At 48.2% G+C, this 18,978-nt stretch overlaps 7 protein-coding genes across 7 annotated transcripts; 4 read left to right on the plus strand and 3 right to left on the minus strand.

Annotated features, from left to right (window-relative positions):
* Window positions 1-148: 148 nt before the first annotated feature.
* Window positions 149-1,838, plus strand: N7537_003903 (translation initiation factor eIF2B subunit delta; the record flags this gene model as incomplete). Its single annotated transcript, XM_056894961.1, has 2 exons — window positions 149-772; window positions 846-1,838. The coding sequence occupies 2 exons, from the start codon at window positions 149-151 to the stop codon at window positions 1,836-1,838; spliced, it is 1,617 nt and encodes a 538-aa protein (XP_056754709.1).
* A 2,593-nt stretch (window positions 1,839-4,431) lies between these two features.
* On the plus strand, window positions 4,432-5,076 carry N7537_003904 (uncharacterized protein; the record flags this gene model as incomplete). The annotated part of the gene is made up of 2 exons (XM_056894962.1): window positions 4,432-4,434; window positions 4,504-5,076. The coding sequence occupies 2 exons, from the start codon at window positions 4,432-4,434 to the stop codon at window positions 5,074-5,076; spliced, it is 576 nt and encodes a 191-aa protein (XP_056754710.1).
* A 317-nt stretch (window positions 5,077-5,393) lies between these two features.
* Window positions 5,394-7,576, minus strand: N7537_003905 (DNA-directed DNA polymerase alpha subunit POL12; the record flags this gene model as incomplete). Its single annotated transcript, XM_056894963.1, has 3 exons — window positions 5,394-5,567; window positions 5,639-6,938; window positions 6,993-7,576. The coding sequence occupies 3 exons, from the start codon at window positions 7,574-7,576 to the stop codon at window positions 5,394-5,396; spliced, it is 2,058 nt and encodes a 685-aa protein (XP_056754711.1).
* A 157-nt stretch (window positions 7,577-7,733) lies between these two features.
* N7537_003906 (CRAL/TRIO domain protein) lies at window positions 7,734-8,915 on the plus strand (the record flags this gene model as incomplete). Its single annotated transcript, XM_056894964.1, has 2 exons — window positions 7,734-8,526; window positions 8,584-8,915. The coding sequence occupies 2 exons, from the start codon at window positions 7,734-7,736 to the stop codon at window positions 8,913-8,915; spliced, it is 1,125 nt and encodes a 374-aa protein (XP_056754712.1).
* Window positions 8,916-9,688: 773 nt separating this feature from the next.
* Window positions 9,689-11,695, minus strand: N7537_003907 (uncharacterized protein; the record flags this gene model as incomplete). The annotated part of the gene is made up of 7 exons (XM_056894965.1): window positions 9,689-9,703; window positions 9,757-10,190; window positions 10,253-10,831; window positions 10,883-11,175; window positions 11,237-11,256; window positions 11,320-11,449; window positions 11,505-11,695. 7 exons carry the CDS (start codon window positions 11,693-11,695, stop codon window positions 9,689-9,691), a joined length of 1,662 nt encoding a protein of 553 aa, XP_056754713.1.
* Window positions 11,696-13,478: 1,783 nt separating this feature from the next.
* On the minus strand, window positions 13,479-14,781 carry N7537_003908 (FTR1 family protein; the record flags this gene model as incomplete). The annotated part of the gene is made up of 4 exons (XM_056894966.1): window positions 13,479-14,019; window positions 14,072-14,517; window positions 14,574-14,695; window positions 14,751-14,781. 4 exons carry the CDS (start codon window positions 14,779-14,781, stop codon window positions 13,479-13,481), a joined length of 1,140 nt encoding a protein of 379 aa, XP_056754714.1.
* An 812-nt stretch (window positions 14,782-15,593) lies between these two features.
* On the plus strand, window positions 15,594-17,408 carry fetC (putative ferrooxidoreductase Fet3; the record flags this gene model as incomplete). The annotated part of the gene is made up of 1 exon (XM_056894967.1): window positions 15,594-17,408. The coding sequence occupies one exon, from the start codon at window positions 15,594-15,596 to the stop codon at window positions 17,406-17,408; it is 1,815 nt and encodes a 604-aa protein (XP_056754715.1).
* Between the last annotated feature and the right edge of the window lie 1,570 nt (window positions 17,409-18,978).

The following is an 18,978-nucleotide window of genomic DNA, read 5'->3' on the forward strand; positions in this document are numbered from 1 at the left end:
TTGTAACGCGCGATGAACCGCAAGTTAGGGCTGCGCCGCTCAGTGGGCCGCTTATGGCATCATTTCTTTTTCCGTGAGTCAACCCTCCCTCCCTCTCCCCACCATCTTGACAGATCCACCCTCACACGAGAATTAATTCACAGACAAGATGGTGGGACCCTCCGATTCAGCGCCCACGGCGCCAGTCTCGACTCCTGCCTCATCGGCACCAGAGCAAGCTCAACCCGCGACCGAAAACCCTCCGCAAACTCTCCCGATCCGCGACTCAAAACCCACCCAACCCACCGGAGATGCGCCCGCGTCCACAGACGGCGCCACAGACAAGCCGCTTAGCCCAGCCGAGCTGAAGAAGAAAGCCAAGGCCGAGAAGGCTGCCCGGCGCATCCGAGAGAAACTTGAGAAAGAAGGAGGTCCCGTCGGCAGTACCACTCCTACTCCTGGTGTCGGAGCCCAGGCTCGTCCACCAACTACACCGAAGAAGGATGCTGCTGGCCCTGGCTCTGCACAGAAGGGACCGCGAGCGCCGCCCCCGCGCCGTGGCTCAGGTCCCATCGCGCAGAATGGGTCTGTTCTCGTGGAGCAAAAGAAAAAGAAAGATGATAAGAAGGTTGCTGTCTTCGGGCATTTGTACGGACAACAGCGCCGCGTCACTGTCGCTGGTGCCACAAAGGAAGTCCACCCTGCCATCCTGGCTCTGGGCATGCAGTTGATGGACTACACTATCTGCGGCAGCAGTGCGCGCTGCGTCGCCACGTTGATTGCTTTCAAACGAGTATGTTGTTCTCTTGCTTCATGTCAATAAGACATCACTGTGATTATGTATGCTGACAATTCGCTTTCTAAAGGTCATTGAATCTTACACAACCCCCATGGGCACTTCGCTGGCTCGCCACCTGACCACACACCTCTCGTACCAAATCACCTACCTCTCGACATGTCGACCCCTCTCCATCAGCCAGGGAAATGCCATCCGTGCCTTGAAGCTCTTCATTGCCGGTATTGATCCCTCTACCCCCGAGGCGAGCGCCAAGATTTCACTCTGCGAGTACATCGACAGCTTTATCCGTGAGAAGATTACCGTCGCCGATCAAGTGATTGCCGACAGCGCAGCACAGAAGGTCCAAGACGGCGACGTGATCGTGACATTTGCCGGTAGCAGCATCGTCAAGCAGACCCTTTTGTTAGCACACAACCAAGGCAAGCGATTCCGTGTCTCAATCATTGACTCACGGCCCCTCTTCGAAGGTAAAAGCCTTGCCCGCGATCTCGCCAAGAGTGGGCTCGACGTCCAATACTCGCTCGTCCACGCCATTACCCACGCCATCAAGGATGCCACAAAAGTCTTCCTCGGCGCCCATGCCATGACCAGTAACGGCGGCTTGTACTCCCGCGTCGGCACCGCCCTTGTCGCCATGTCCGCCAAGGAGCGCGCCAGTGGCGTCGAAATCCCCGTCATTGTCTGCTGTGAGACAATCAAGTTCACCGACCGCGTCGCCCTCGACAGCATCGTCGTTAACGAGATCGCCGATGCCAACGAGTTGCTACCCATGAGCACTCCCGTCTCCCTCGTCGTCCCCGACCCGGCAGATGCGTATGTGCCGCCTCCGCCTGAGAATAAAAAGGGTGGCAACCGCACCCCGGCTCCCGAGCCTCCTGTTATCACTCACAAGAACTCTTCGTCGCCTCTTGCTAACTGGCACAACACTCCCAACTTGCAGCTGCTGAACATCATGTATGACGTTACGCCTGCAGAATATGTCGACATGGTTATTACTGAGATGGGCAGTCTGCCTCCCAGTGCTGTCCCGATTGTCCACCGTATGGTGACAAACCTATGATATGTTAACTTCTTCGCTTTTACTCTGCAACATGGTCATGAATCTGGAGCGTATCCAACCTGTAATCTAAATTAGAAGCAATGAAAATGGTTCCGACTGCCTTGGCGTCGAGGTTTCCGGGTCTTTTTTTTCCTTTTTTTTTCTTATCCTTCTTTTCTTTTGGGGATCCTGCCGGATGGCATTTGTCTTGGTTCACCTAACTATGCAGGTGTACCTAGTTTATATGCATTCGCCCACCCCGATATTGGTGATGTTGGAACAGGATTAAATAGGCAAGAGATCTCTTGTATCATGGGTTTGGGGATAAGTGATTCCTATCCTGGCTTGCTTGTAAGTGTACTATGTATATTAGGTATATACATTCTGGTGTCAGGCTTTTTGTATACTGCCAATCCAACACCGTGGGGAGTATAAAACCTGCACCTCTTCCCTCCTGCCATTAATTTCTCTGTTTGGTAAAACTTCAACTTCACCCTAGGTTCTATAAAGTATAATACGACCTATATCATAATTAACAATGTATATGAATGCATGAAGATATTGGAGTAGATGAAGACATTTCCAAGGTTCCCTATACAAACTGAAAGGAGCGCCACCGAAAGGTATGAACTATAAGCCCCTAAAGTTGCCAGAAATGAAACACACAATAGAATAATATACATACAAAAAGAAAAGCTGTCGTTCTGAATTTCTTTATTTTTCTGGACACTTCAAACTAAATTATGTAGTATGTAGTATTTAGTATGAGATACTGATATTTCCAGGTTGCTTGATGTCCTTATTTTCTCACTTTTCTCCTACTCAAGAGCCTCTTTCCCGGATAAACTATTTATCACGGAATATCTATAATCCGAAACCTGGGGTATAAAAGGGCCCACTCCATCGCAGGCCCACTTTTCTTCCTTCCCTTCCCTCCCCGAGGGAAGCGGAACCGAATGTAGTATCTTGTTTTTTTTTATCTCAATTTTTAGACCTCGTGGCTTGACTGTGCTTCTGTACATTCAGGCTTCACTGTGTCATTGGGCTTACACTGCTCCCAAAGGATGCGACCACTTTCCATCAACTGTTCGGCTGTCCGGGCGCTTGGAGAAGAGTTGTTTATGTTGTAGTCTCATAGCGATGCGTTCTCTGTCAGTGCCAGTACCTTGTTACCACAGGGCTGGCCCCCATCGCGTACACAAACCACCCCGGAGTCTCTCCGCATATTATAACCCCATTTCCATCGTGTCTACATCTGCATCTACTCAAGGCGTCTCAGCTTGTGCTCGTCTTGTGACAACTTTGACCTTCATGACCTCGACCTTGTTTTCCTGATCTCGACGTTGATGTCTTCGACGTTGATGACCTCGGTCTTGTTCTCCTGATCTCAAACTGTCGAAATAAGCCCTTTGACCTTCTAAGTTAAAGGCTTTCCCCCTTTATAACTATGCAGTTACTGATAGGATCCATTTTTATAACAGCTTTGATTATCCTTCCCCTCTCGTTCCATCTACTCGTGATCATTCGCGAAGACCGCAACACCTTCTCAACTTCATATAAGTCGAGTGTTTCTCCCCCGGCCGCCCGCGTGTGCCTTTGCCTTTATATTCCGCAGGTTATCTGGCCGTTTTCCCCTCTGTCTTCTCGGTGTTTTGGCACTGGCACGAGAGCGACGATTTTCATTCTTCACCCTTTGCATATGCGCTCGATGTTTAACCTTTAACCTGTCTGGTGGATGTCCGAGGAACCAGACGACTTTGGTACAGGGCTCGAGGAAACTGACGGGTTTGCACTTTTCCTGGACGTCGAAAAGGCAGCCTTTGATTGCTTTATCGACTACTGAGAGCCAGTTGCTGATTGAACGTGACATTAGTGGTCTTCTTGAGAAGCTACTTTCCCTCTACTCAGACAACAACGATGCTATTGAACTGGCTTGGAACCCCCGAATTCCATTTGACGACAAAGCATACCGCCATTCTATTCCATCGCCTTGGGTAGGAAGTGACTGATGACATAGTTGTCTTCGTGAAGATCGCTACTGCGAAGATGGCTGCATGTAGTTTGGCAAGGCTGTTGGGGAGGGTCATGTTTAGGGGATGGACTCTGCGTAGGTATCAATAGAGAAGAATAACGAATCGTACAGTTGCCATGTAGATGGAGGATTTTACGATTTGGGGTTGATTCTCTCATGTTTTCCTAATACTATATATCTTTCTCGTAGCAGGAGGAGCATATATAGTTTTGTATATATTCGTTTCTACTTCTATATAGATGGTTCACTTTCATCCCTCCGTCTACATATCTACTTTCATTTAAGTCTCATCTTAGAGCAGTCGCAAAAGTAGATAAATTCTTAGCTCCAGACTCCATACCGATCAGCCTAGCCTCGGTAGTCCACAGAGACCTCATTAACAATATACATGGATGGACCAGCTTATGATTATATAATCTATAATACACGTGATATGAGCGGTGTACCCGATTGGTATTCTGCCATCAACAACCATCTAGTTACATGCCGATAAGCCATAGTGAGCTTCCGCAACAAGTCCATTGACAGAATATATTCTCACATCCCCCAAGATCTCGATAAGGGGATCAAAACTCTTTCAAAATGGTAAATACCCAACCACAACCTCCCTCCAGAATTTCAGGCCACCATCCCAAGCTAACACAAAACCACCAGAGCAAAGACTCCTCTGCCTCGTATCTTCACATGCACCAACCACGGCTAGCAGACCTCTTCGAAGAATTTACACGGCCACACATCTCAACAGCTACCAACTCAACAACAGACCCACATAATGCTAACAGCGCCTCAGCCGCAAACCGCGAAGCAGCAAACACAGCAAACGCCATACCTTACGGCTCAACCTCTCCCTCCACAATCCCCTCATACCTACCAATCGAAGACATCTACGTGGCACCACAATACCAGCCCCCGAATCCTGAAGATGAGGACGATGTCGTCCCAGACCAGCATGCGGCGTTCGGCATTACCCGCGCTATGGAGAGGAGACGGGATGCTGTGTGGCGCGATCTTGGTCTCGAGGCCCTTGCCAATGGCGAAGGGCATGGCCCTGATGCTGGCCCTTTGACTGGTCCTGGAGGTGCTGGTGCTGCTGGGGCTGCGACCTCTGGGCCTGGGGCTACGTTGCGGGGTAGTGGGGGTGGTGCGGCGGCGGCGGGGGCGCCTGTTATTAGGGTCAAGGATTCAGGGCGGAGGATGGGTGGGCGCAGGGTTATCGGGTTGCGGTAATGGATATCAGGGTTCACTGGAACCTTTGCAGGGTTGCCTTCCACTAGGGTTGGTGCTGCGAGCTGTCTACCTTTCCGTATAGACAGGTAAAAGGGTGTATTGTGTTACTTGCATTTTTTAACTGGAGCATTTTTTTTTCGGGGCTGGATAGCCTCGTTACGATACCCACGTTGGATGTATCATTATATATAACCTGAAGATCATTGATTCGTTTCCATTTGCGATTCTGTTCCAAGAATCGCCAATATCAAATGGCTGCAGACCTAGCTTGGTCTGAGCCTTAACGCCGCGCGTAATGCGATATGATTATACATTTCCTAGATACGAGTGATGTCGACCCGAGCCCGCTCGTACAGCTTGTGACCCAGCTGTTTCTGTTCGCGCTCGTCCTCTGCCACCAGTCGGGGGTGGACGGCCATTTGGGCATATGAGCCTGCGGCGCGACGCTTTGACAGGGTGCCTGGGTTGATGACTAGCACACTGTCGACGACCTGCAGAATAAATAAGGTTAGTACCGTTGATGGTAGTTGGAAACAAAAAGCCCGGGCTAGGGATAGCATACCTTTACGAAGGGCGGCAGCATACTAGGCACAATTAAAATATCAGGCCGGACATTCCACCACTCGCCCAATTTCATGTAGGGCAGGTCCACCATAGCGCCTGTAGCCAGACTACCTTCGGACCCGGGCTTGGGAAGATTTGACCGTGCGGTCGGAGGGAACAAGGGGAAGAAATGGCGTTGTTCGACAAGGTATTTGGGCAGACGGGTGAGCAAGTTGCCCTCTGCGGGCCGACCATTCAAAACCTCTTCACGGCGAAGCTCGGAGAGCACATCGTGTGAGCACATTCCAATAACGCATTCGTTGAAAGATAATGTGACGGGATTCGAGACAATGCGGACCTGCTTGGGCAGACCAAGGTCCTTCTTGGGAAGCTGCTCCTGGGGCCAGGAGACGTGTCGGCTGAGTGCATCGCGCACAGACGGAACCATCACGATCGTGATGCTTGGGACGGCGGCTGCAAGTCTTGATAGTGGCACCGAGATACAGTGCCGGAACATTATGGACAGTGTAGCTGTGTCCGGGTCGAGCCCCTTGATATCCGGGAGGTCAAAATCGCCCGATGCAAGAAGAGGGTGCTCAATGTCCAGGAACGGTCCCATCAGCACCAGACTATCGGCGTAGCTTTCGGCTGCCTTCTGGCATATTTCCTGCAATGGCTCAAAGTCCAGATTGTCGTCTGCTGTGTAGGGTCCAGCTGCAACCATGATGTTCAGCGGTGGGTTTGCATCTCCGTCAAGTCGCTCGTTGATGTTGTCTAGTGTCACAGCTGAAGATGCCGCTGGTGGTAATAGGGGAATCGGGAGCACTTCCTTGACAGTGAAATATTCACCGGAAGGGTTGATTCCACGGAGAGCCACGATTTGGCCTGGGAAGAAGTTCACTGAGGGTACGGCATCTACCTTCAAGGGGACTCGTCTGCCGGCTCCGGTGCGGCGCGAAGTCTCGAGTACGAGGGAAGCTGGGTTCAATTTCCCCTCGAGACTATCAGAAGCGATGCGTCCGACAGCAATAATCTCGCTTGTGCTCTGTATGGCTGCACTTCCGAATGTAATTTCGTCTGAATTGAATTCTGCCTGGAATATAGTCGCGAACTCGTCGATACGATCATCCAGAATCTCCGAGGCTTCTGACAATTTCATGCCCATTGGCTTGTAGCCAAACTTTTTGAGGTCTGTATTCGCAGTGGGCTTAATGCGTGGCTCGGAAAATGGCGCCATTGGGGTTTCTGGCAAGGATAGGTGTGCATTGAGGGTTTCCACCGTCTGGCCAGGGTTCGGTCGATCGGAGAACGAAATTGCTCTGTTCCTGATATCAGCATCTTTAAAACATTATATACACCCGAGAAACACATACTGCATTCCATCGCCAGGTGTTCCAGTGGGCGTGTTTGTGCCGCCTTGTGATCCAAACTTTTCGAACTTGCTAACTCTTGGTGTAGCGGGAGAGGTGAATTCGGCCTTGCGCTTTGCGGATCCAAATCCATTCCCAGTTCGACCACTCGAGGCAGTTGGTGTCAATTGATCGAACATCCCAAACATATCGCCGCCAGCTGCGGCCGCGCCCCGCGGAGTTGCCGTATTTGCGCTTCGTTTTTCTGTGTGTCGGCCAGCTTTGTCGCGACTTTCACGCTCCAGAGCTTCTTGGACATCTTGTTTAAAGCCTCGCACTGTTTGCATGGTCAAAGTCACCCCCTCACCCATCTTTATGCTGTATGATTCCCATTTGTAGAAGAGCTCCTCCGCGGGGATCGAATGCACTCGCAGCATGGAGAGAAGCTCGGCAAGGATATCTTTGGGGATTCCATCGGGGAATGAGCCCGCAAAAAACTCATTGAGCTCTCCCTCGGCGTCCATTGTGGCGAGATGTGTGTCGTGGAAGGGCAATAGACATTGAAAGTGCAGATACGCGTAAGACGCGTGAGGCCGTGTCGCTGACATAAGCGGCCTAAAGCAGTAATATTATTCGAGCATTTGACGGGAGTGGACCTGTCGATCGCAGGAATTGGTTAATTAAGTGCCCCTAAATTTATTCTTCATTTTCTAGATTTCCACGTGTCATTGTATAGTGTATAAATTTTAGATACCATCCAAGATCATGTCCAACTCTGAACAAGGCGCTACTGCGCATGCGCCCACCAATGGCGATACTGTGTCCGATGCGAACATACAGACATCAGTCGAATCAGCCCCCGTGAACGCCCAGGCCGAGCCTACTTCAACCGCGAAGCCAATTGACCTTCAGTTACCGACCTCCGCCGCAGACGGTCTCATTCAGAAGCCTTTCGGTAAGCCGCTGGACATAGCCAAGCCAACAGCACCCGCGGAGCTTACTCCGGAACAACAATCCAAGTACGAGGCCGTGTTGAAGTCTGCTTCATCGTGGACCACAGTCGCTACCAAGGCCGAGAAGAATGCCCCGACGTCTCCCATAACCGAGGATGAGAAGATGTGGTTGACTCGCGACTGTCTCCTGCGCTACCTACGCGCGACCAAGTGGGATGTCTCTGGGGCGGAGACACGGCTCCAGAGCACCCTCACATGGCGCCGCGAGTACGACTTGAAGAAATTGACACCTGAGTATATCTCAATTGAGAATGAAACGGGCAAGCAGGTCATTTTAGGCTATGATATCCACGGACGCCCATGCCTGTATCTCTTGCCCTCCAACCAGAACACGGAGAAGAGTGACCGCCAGCTCGAGCATCTTGTCTTCATGCTGGAGCGGGCCATTGATCTCACGGGACCTGGCCAGGATACTCTTGCCCTAATTGTCAACTTCAAAGAGACAAAATCTGGCCAGAATGCAAGCCTGGGCCAGGCCAAGCAGACGCTCGGCTTCTTGCAAAACCACTACCCTGAGAGACTTGGTCGGGCTCTGGTGATCAACGGTTAGTGACTTTATATTTCAGGCAATCTTATGACAGGTTACTAATTTCCTATCATAGTCCCCTTCGTCATTTGGGGATTCTTCAAGTTGATCACACCCTTAATTGACCCCAATACTCGACAGAAGCTCAAGTTCAATGAGGACCTGCGTCAACACGTCCCGCCTAGCCAACTTATGAAGTCTGTGGGTGGTGATGTCGAATTCCGCTACGACCATGCATCTTACTGGCCTACTCTGAACCAGCTGGCTGACCAACGACGTGAGGCTTACCGTGAACGCTGGGTTCAGGGTGGTAAGCAGGTCGGCGAGTTCGAGAACTACCTGAAGGGCGAGAATGTTCCCAGCCTGTCTCAGACCCAGGTTGAGGCCAAGGCCAGCGAACAAGCTTGAATGGGAGAGCATATCATTTTGGTCGCCATTTCTTTTTCTCTTTTCTATTGGTCAATAGCCGGCATTTTCTCACAGCGTTGGGGTGATTTACTGTTGGATTCTTTTACATATACCGCTCTGTTTCGACACACCTGTTTATAGACATGTCAACCTTTGTCAATACTTAAGCGATAGAGTACCGAATTAATTATAGTGCCTAATCTTTCTCTATTAGCCCTGCTTGTTTCCAACTCACATACACGCCAGTTTAGATCGCTTTGGAGAGAAGATAAAAATACAGTGATTCGTATTGTGGTAAGGCCCACACGTAAGTTGAAGACTATGCAAGAAAGTAAATATCGAAATCATAACCCAGAAACAAAATCCGAGTCATAAAATTTAACAAGTCAAAGATCCAAATCTTGGAACCTCCGGATATACCCATGATGGTTGCAGCGCCCTTGCACGCATCAAGCCACCGAATTTTAGCAAATCACCGAAAGCTACATAGACAACACAACGTGCGAAGAAAAACGCCTTAGAGCATGCGATTTATCTTACGTGAAGACCTGCACCTTCATCGCACCTATTAATTATCCATACATCATAACCAATTGGAACGCAAAGTAGATCATTGTGGCATAACGCTTAAAGTAAACAGGAATAGCTAGATGCAGTCGCCATCTCTCTACACCATCATCCTTCTTCTCTTTTATCAGATACCGTACTCCAGACCCACGCTTTTCACTAAACTGCAACGAATTGGCGCCATTGTATCCTTTGAATATTGGGTATCACCACTCGAATTCCTGCGTTGTAAATTTAGCTAAGTTTCTCGCTGGTGAGACTCTCATTAGCTTACCTCAGTGTAGAGTGTTATGGATGGTCCGCCGTTGAGCAACTCATTGTTAACAGCTTCCCGTGTTGTACTCATAAGCTCGCTAGGACCACAAGCACCAACAATGACGCGGTCACCTAAGTTGCCGCTTCCAGTGGCAGCAGCCTCGATCAAGTTGCCAATATTCGGGCGCCCTGACAACATCCGGTTGACCGAAGAAGAAATAGTGTCTGTAGACTGTTGCTCAACGCCTTTCTCAGGGTCATTCGTTGAAAAGACCAGAGAGGGTTCTGCTGGGACTACATCATCCTTTACAGATACTTTTTCTGACAAAGAGTCTGGGGATGTGGGTGACGATGTGCCGGACAGACCAGTTTGGCGGGTAACGTAAATCTGCACATTCACTTCTGGGTGGGACTGAAGTTGTTTGAGCTCTTGGGCAAACCATTCGAGGCTCTCTATGGAACAGGGTTAGTTGACGAGTATATAAACATTATTTCCTTGTCAACCTTTAACCTACCTTGATGTCTCACTATCCAAATAAAGTCGATCGACTTCACTGCCTTCTTAGATGTTTCGATCAAGTCTAGTGCAATAGCAAATGTGAAGCTAGCACCACTGCCACCGGCGACGAGAACGACTTTGTCAAACACTTTGAAGTTGGGGACTTGACCATATGCCCCGTCGACGGAACAGCGTAGAGATCTCCCAGGGGACGCTTGGGCAGCTTTATATAAATCCCGCGTAAAGCCATCGTACACTCGAATCACAAACTCGGACGGATTCGAAGACAACAGAGTGAATGGATGGCTTTCAACCCAGCGGATGGCAGGAACCCACAAGAATGCATGAGAACCGGGGGTGGAGTGCATGCGACGGCTAAGTTTCACCCGAATAGCATTGTTGGGCAAAGCTGTGATAGTGAGAGAATTTCCGAAGAAATTCCAGAGTATCTTTGCGCCACGGATAATGCGGTCCATGACCCAAAGACAGGCAGTGAAAATGATGATAATCACTGTTGAGGTTGAAAATTTCGGACGGTGCATTCCGATTGTGATCATAATCAGAAGGAACATGATTATGTGCAGCATATAGAAGACTGTAGATGTTAGAAGTGGAAATTATAGTAGTATATGAAGGAATGGCCTACGTTCATAATACCCCCGCATGAAGTATGTGATAGTTGAAAAGCCAATAATGACCATAGCAAAACCTGCAATTGCGCCGGCAAAATTGTGTACTTCTTTCATTTCGGACAAGCTCCCACTCAGTGACCAGGCAGATAAGTACACTATAGCATGCAAGACGCTTGTGAAGATGCAGGTGTAACCGGCAACCTTGTGTAACGGGCGGAGCTTTTCATAGGATGTGGCTGTCAAAGGCGCGAGGGGTGTATTCTTCAAGGCCAAGAAAACCAAAAGCACCAAGTTTGCGACTGAAATCCTGTTTATTAATGCTTGTCAGTTTCTAGACCGTGAGAGCATAATATATCGAGAACACATACCAGCCAAATCGTTTGGCAACCTAGGAATTTGTTAGTCAAGAGGTATAGTTATCAAGGACGGAGAATGAACGAGGTCAGCTCACGTTGATGAGAGTTGTAAAGTCTAGATTGGTTAAAGCGAGAACCAAGTTGATGACCCAGTAGATGATATACAGAAGAGACCGGTCTGCCCTTAGTCCCATTATTGAACTAGAAAGAAGGCATTGTAATTGTCTGTTACATTCAGGTGATTAGTGTTACCCTTGGCCCATGTTAGCAATGAACATACCTATACTTCCGAGTCAACGTAGGATGATTTTTCCTTCGACCATAATAAAAGTGAATTACACTTGACCAGTGATATACGGCAAAAAGAACCATGAGTGAGCCGATAGCGATGGCAAAATACTTATCACTCCACACATTGTTAGACAGGCGCAATGCTTTTGCAGCAGCCTTTGCAGCCTTGGGGTCACTCATCCTGGCTGTTGCAGACAGAGTCCACGTGGAAGCTTAAAAGGAGAATCTCTGGAATCCACACTGCTTGACTGGGGAGGTCAAGTATTAATCTTATTCCTCACATTGGAACTACACCGGAGAAATTCGTGCCAAGAGCAAGAGGATGAACGAGACTCCACTGTTGCCCAGTATACGTATTCGGCCTACTTCCGTGTCTCATAGGTTAAATACTACGCCTACCGGAGCATTGCCTATATCGTCACGTCCCGATGACCGTTCCTATTCTTAGTTAGGAAATATGACTAGGATATCATCTGCAGCGCACATGCGCCGGTAGAAAGGTAGAATAGTATACCAAGAACGGTTGGGGGAGTACTGTTTTTTTCCCACCAACCTTAAACAAATAAAACTATTCAATGCCGGTTATTCTACGGTTCTTCAACGGTTCTTCAACGGTTCTTCAGCGGTCCTTCAGCGGTTGCTCAACGGATATTTAGCGGACGTTTAGCGGTGGTTTAGCGGTCGTCCAGTTGTAAATTGGTTGTCAGTAGGCTTGCACAGGGCAGACGGCTAATGAGTAGTTGCTATATATTCAGCAGTTGTCCAACCATTTTCTGTACCCCTTTTCTTCCCATAATGTATGTCGTTACTATTCTCCCGTTTTGATAGGGCCGGGATGAAAGATAGGTACACTTCGGTCATTGGGCAGCATCAAGTCTTGGCATTTCATGCGTTCTCTTCAGCCAGTCTGTTGGATGGAGAGACTACCTGGGCAATATGAAGCGAATTGCGAGTCATATTGGCTGTAAAATCCGTGAAAATCTTTTTATCGTGTGCCTAGATACTATAACGGGTGGGGGCGTCCATAGGTATGAAAAGTCAAAATTTAAAATTATCTAATCAATCAGATAAAAAGCTGCCTATTTGGAATCTGATTAAAATTTCTGCCGATGATTTAGTTTCCTATCTTTCCATGGGAATTTTGGTGGCGTTAAGTTGTGGAACACGGGAGATACAGGTGTCAGCAGTGTTCATAACCGTTTAGTGTTTCTACGCAAAAGGCCATATAAACTTAAACCTCCTGGCTGGCATAGAATGACATAGTCGGGATTATTTCCTTGGATACAAACTATCGAATTGACGCATGGGACCCTATGCAGGCAATGAAAGCTCGATGTGTACAGGTTAAATCGGGGCTTTAAATTACAGGGTCCAAGATCGACAAACTTTTTCATTCATTTTCGAATTGGCATTCATTTTCGAATCGGTTGAGCGGGTACTTACGTACCTAACTAGGTATAGCCACCGTATTACGATAAGATTATCAATCAGTTAAATACTATGGGTTGATGTTTCGGATCCCTCACTAGGCTGGTCAAGTCGTCGGAAAAATTCATGTTTTCGGCGCTTAGTGAGATTATCTGCTTCCAAGAAGCCTTGTATTAGATGTGTTAGAGAAAACATCTCGACCACCTTTTGACCCATAGAACATATGGATTCGGCTGCTCCGGTGGGGAAGTACGCTCTGCCCACCGAGACACCAAGACCCCGAGAGGCCCTGCATGAAAGCTTAGTGCCGCTTGGCAGAAATGGTAAAAATTACTAGTTCTAGTTCACATTTGAAAATAATTCAAGGTTTTTCAATTTACAAAAAGTAAACCTTGAAAGCTCCTCGTTTTCGTTTTCTCCGGCCCACTCGCCCAATGACCCTGCGTTCGCCCAGTGGCCCCGCTGAAGTCTCCCCTCTCGCCCATATACCCCCTCCGATATTGGAACCGCTCTATCCGTCTCGACTGATTAAATCTTAAAGAGCCAAGACACCAGTCTCTGCACGTTTCTCCGAAACAGGAACGGTCGTATCAGCGGGTAATGTTGTCTCCACGGGTGTTGTCGGATCTTCATAGGGACGGCGCAGGATAAAGGCTCTGGCTCTGGCCTTGGCCCTTGCGACTCTGTTCATAGCCGGGTCAATGACAGGAATAGCTCCGCGCTTCTCACGGTAGAACATCAGCCCGTAGCCGATCATGACACAGATCCAGTATAAGTTGTAAGCGATCACGGAGCCATAGTCGGCGGAATTGGTCCAACCAAGAAGCGCGTTGAAGATACCCCAACCGCCGCCACCTCCTATCTCTGGGTTACAGCAGTTCACGTGCCAGACACTCTGTCGGATATCGTAGGACCCGGCACCAGAGCCAGTCTCCGATGCGTCGCCTCCGATAATATGGTTCCAGGCATTGTTCTCCAAGTACCAGACACCTCGCGAGAAAAGACCGGCGGCAACGAGGTAGAGGAAGCAGGTGGAAATAATCAAGAATATCTGCATCGAAGTCTGTCGTCCACCTCTATCGGTGTGTTAGCCCTGTATCTTTCTCAAGGGCAATTGAATCGACATACCGGTAGATAATATAGCCCACTGCGATACCGGCCAAAAGGCCGCAGACGACGGCCAAGGGGAACGAAGTGGCAGGAAGCCCTAATCCAACACCACCGACATAGACAACGGCCTCGAGGCCCTCACGGAGAACGGTGATAAATGGCAGGATAAACATAGAGTATTTCTCCAACCATCTCTTGACGCGACCCTTCCTTGTCTCATTAGGATCATGCTCGGTTTGGAGGGCCTTGGCGAGCTTGACACGCCATTTGTCTTGAAGTTTAGACACGCGCAGCAGGGCCGCACCCATAATCGTGATAATTATCGATGCGATGATTCCCAGAACACCCTCCCAAATATCCTCAGTGCTAGAGAAAGTATCTGTTCCGAGGCCGTAAAAACCACCGATCATGCCTGCGCCGACTGCGAGACAAATAAATAGTCCTAAGCCGCATCCCAGCCAGACCTGTTTCCTTTTAGCCAATGGACTTGAATGGCATTGTGAGAGTCGGTCACACATACTTGTTTCACCAGTCTTTTATACGTGGGGCGATCACTCTCGTAGAGCGACTGCTTCAAGAAAGCCAGTAGGACTGACACAACCACTGTCGTCTCGAGACATTCTCGAAAACAAATGAAAAACACTGAACCGAGTTGATAAGCGATTGCATTTTCCAAAAAGCAGTGCATGAACTATACCGGTGACAGCAAAAACCTTATTACTACCCATGATGCTTGATCTGTATGACTGTGAAGGAGAAGAGATTCAAAGAATCAAGTCGCAAGAAAGTCAAGGAGCACCTGGATAAGGCCGCTTGTAACCCGGTTACCAAAACATACTCTGTATTGTTGGAATTTCAAAAATTCAAAATTACAGATGCTATGACCTTGTGAACAAGCGTCTGACGACCCACTCTGTATTTATCCGGTTGAGCTTAGCCTTTTGTAAGCTCACCCGTATCCGTAAGGAAAGCTTTTCCTAAGCGTTTAGCGTTATGATTGGTGGCAGTGGATATGTCTTAAAGGCATGTACCATCACATGTTCTAGGGTCCAGCCACCTAAGTTCGTTTGGCTCGCAACTATACCCCACCGGAAGAGATAACGATCATACCATGTTCTCCCAATTTGGCAAGTGAGCACAAGTTCGTGACTCTTTGATTCGCCTACGATTGATAAAGCAAACTCCATTTCACGCTATGGCTCTCCCCCACCAGGGTACACCTGGAACTAAACCAATGGAAAATTGACAACCTCACACGTGGATATGCAATAGACTTCCGGGTTACATCTGATTAGCATGAAAATCTCTTCTAAGCTTCCCACGGTTTGGACCCAGATTGATTAAGATAATCGGGATGGATTAACTTCCCACTTATCAATCTTGTATTGCGCTAGCATTGTTACAAGCCTCCGTTCCACAGCTAGTCTTTTTTGTTCGCTCTCTCTTTTCGTCCGGAATCCGGAAATTCTTCTCCCACTTCCTCCCAGGCGAAACCAGGCGAAACCAGGCGAAATCTCAAAGCATGGCTATCTTTCATAGAATGCTGATTCGCCTTACGGCAGTACTACTTCTTGTGCAGTCCTGTCAAGCGAAGACGGTGAATCTGGATTTCAATGTCACCTGGGTCAATGCAAACCCTGATGGCCTTCATGAGCGCAAGGTGGTGGGTATCAACGGCCAGTGGCCGCTACCTGTCATTGAGGTAGACAAGGGCGATCGCCTGATTGTCAATATGTATAACGGGCTTGGGGACAAGGAGACTTCCATCCATTGGCATGGTATGTTCCAAAATGGTACCAATAATATGGATGGTCCGTCGATGGTTACCCAATGCCCAGTCGCTCCTGGTTCCTCCATTACCTACAACTTCACCATCCCCCAAAATGGTACTTACTGGTACCACTGCCATACCGACGCCTGCTACCCGGACGGCTATCGACAGGCTCTGATTGTGCACGATGATGACGCATATTTCAACGACATGTATGATCATGAAGTTACCGTTACGATGAGTGATTGGTACCATGAGCTTGTTGAGGACATTCCGTTCATTCGCGTTGAAAACCCGACGGGAGCTGAGCCTGTTCCGGATTCCTTCCTCTTCAATGACACTTTGAACACCAACATTCCTGTCGAAGCTGGAAAGACCTATTTGATGCGATTGATCAATATTGGTGCCTTTGTGGCGCAGTATTTCTATATCGAAGATCACACGTTCCGCATTGTTGAAATCGATGGAGTATACGTTGACGCGCAAGAGGCCGATACACTTTATATCGCCGTTGCGCAACGTTATGCCATCTTGGTCACCATGAAGAATTCTACGGATAAAAACTATCCGATCGTGATGGTTGCCGACTCACTTTTACTAGATGTAATCGATCCTTCTCTTCAGCTCAATCAAACCAATTGGCTCGAGTACAACAGCAGTGCGGCACATCCACAAGCTGTGATGAAGGTGGATGTTGCCTCCGACCTTATTCCATACGATGACATGAAGCTTGTTCCTCACGATCGGATGGAGCTCCTCCCAGACCCTGATATGATTGTTCAGGTTGATGTTATTATGGACAATTTGAATGACGGTGCGGGTTATGCATTCTTCAACAATATCTCCTACACGAGACCCAAGGTTCCGACCTTATACACTGTCCTCACATCCGGGGATTACGCCACAAACCCGGCGGTCTACGGAGAATACACGCATCCGTTCATTTTTGAGCACAACGCTGTCATTGAGGTCGTCCTCAATAACCTGGACACCGGATCACACCCCTTCCACTTGCACGGGCACAACTTCCAACTCGTCAGTCGCACTCCGTCATATGGTCCTTCTTTCTATGACTACGCCCAAGGTGACCCACTCCCTTATAATGCCACCGAGAATCCCTCCAGTAGCTTCCCGAAATACCCTGCTCGCCGAGATACCTTCGTCGCCCCACCCCAGGGTAACTTCGTTGTCCGGTTCGTCGCCGATAACCCTGGTGTTTGGATATTCCACTGCCACGTCGATTGGCATTTGTCACAGGGCTTGGCGATGGTATTCATCGAAGCCCCGAAGCAGATCCAACAGCAAATGTCGCTGACGGAGAGCGAAATTAACATCTGCAAAGTTGGCAACATATCCTACGAGGGAAATGCTGCCGCTAACACGGAGGATCTGCTTGACCTGACCGGTGAAAATAAGCAGCTTCCGTGGCTACCTGCCGGATTCACGGCGAAGGGAATTGTCGCAATGGTTTTCTCTTGTGTGTCCGCTTTCCTTGGCATGGCGTTCATCACCGTCTACGGTATCTCAGGCATCCAAACATCGAAGGAGGAAACTTCTGTGGCTACCGAGCGTGAGGAATTGTGAGTTACTTTTTGGGTTTTTGGTGTACTTTAATTTATATATTTATCTCGGTTGAGCGGATATACATTTGCATTCTCCTTGAAATTTATCTACTGGTTGTGAACTCTTCCTTCCGACATGTGGAGCGTAGAAAACTCATTTCGAATACATATATTGATTACTATGTTTCAACGTTGTCATCTGTGTCACGTTAAAGTTGCCATTGTACTCAAAATAATCATGCCAAATAAGAATAAAACGCTTCAATCCCGTTATACCTCCGATGCTGGACAGCATGTCAACCGACAAGGATTTCATAGTCTTGCATTCCTTCTCCCCCGTTTCCCGGCTTAGGTTGAGGTAAATCATGTCTTGTATAGTGTATAATGTACCTCTAACCAAGCCTGTATTCTATAATGCTTCAACAATAAGCTAGGTATAGTACATATTCCCTAAAGGGAATTTACTGAAGATGGAAGAAGACATCTGGTCGTAGCCAACGAAACCTCTCTGTATCTCCAATATCGATCCCAAAATTGCGCGTAGGAAGTAAAAATGGAGGTGCCTTAACAATCGTGTCCAGATCTAGGTAACGAGAGGAAAGTTGGGCGACATCATGTGCAAGCATATTGACTAGGCGAAATGTATGTTGTAACGTATTTCACAGCGAGCTACCATCTCCAGAACAGATAGTAAATGCGATAGATTAAAACTTGATATCTCAAAAATTGTCGTCTATAGGAACTTTTCTTTTTAGCCTGATGGCTTTTATGTGATATCTGGTCACTCTAGGGAGGTTCGAAGAATTTAATGATCTATTGTTTGAGAAATATATATTTTAAGAGTCCGGCGACGTAATTTCCGATATGGCAATTGTAAGTGCTCGATTGCTTCAAAATTGATACATGCTACTACAAATGTTTATTATTACCTATCTACCGACAGCGGAAATTAGATTGAATTGTCGTGGTTGAAACATGAAGCTACACTCTATCACATTTACTATGTGTTTTGGAGATGGCGGTAGTTCACTTAATTGCTACCTTCGGCCCATCTGAGCGCTGGATCGGCATCTCGCGTTCAGAGTTTCCAAGGGTTTGCAATAGTCAGCTTGACCCAGCTTCTGGACCTCTACTCTGGATTGTTGATCATGCAAATCTAGACCGGGTCATGCCCTTGGGAGCGCCCGGTGAGCTGCTGATTGAAGGCCCATTAGTTGGTCGTGGATACTTCCAAGATGAGCAGGACAATGCAACATTAATTGTGGTGATCTGCTTGGGGTGGCGGCTCACACATGAAATCCGGTATATGTTGCATAGAACTTTGATATTTAGAGACACTCTGGAGTGGAGGATATAACTCCCAGAAGAACGCTGCATTCCAAGCTGTCATGATTAACAGCTTACATTCACACTGATTATGTCTTAGCTACTGGTATCTTATTTCATTACTTTGACGGCAATGCAATGATCTCTTGGGTGGTGGGTTTGCTTGCCCTCTCTGTCTGGCTACATCACTTGTGATCACCGCCAGCCCCAGCTCGCTGGTCCATACCAATAGCTCTGGTTAGACACACTACCAGGCAATGGTGGTA

The sequence above is a fragment of the Penicillium hordei genome (assembly GCF_028827395.1).
Source record: "Penicillium hordei strain IBT 12815 chromosome Unknown utg000002l_segment0_segment0, whole genome shotgun sequence".
In the NCBI taxonomy this organism is placed as follows: Eukaryota; Fungi; Ascomycota; class Eurotiomycetes; order Eurotiales; family Aspergillaceae; genus Penicillium; species Penicillium hordei.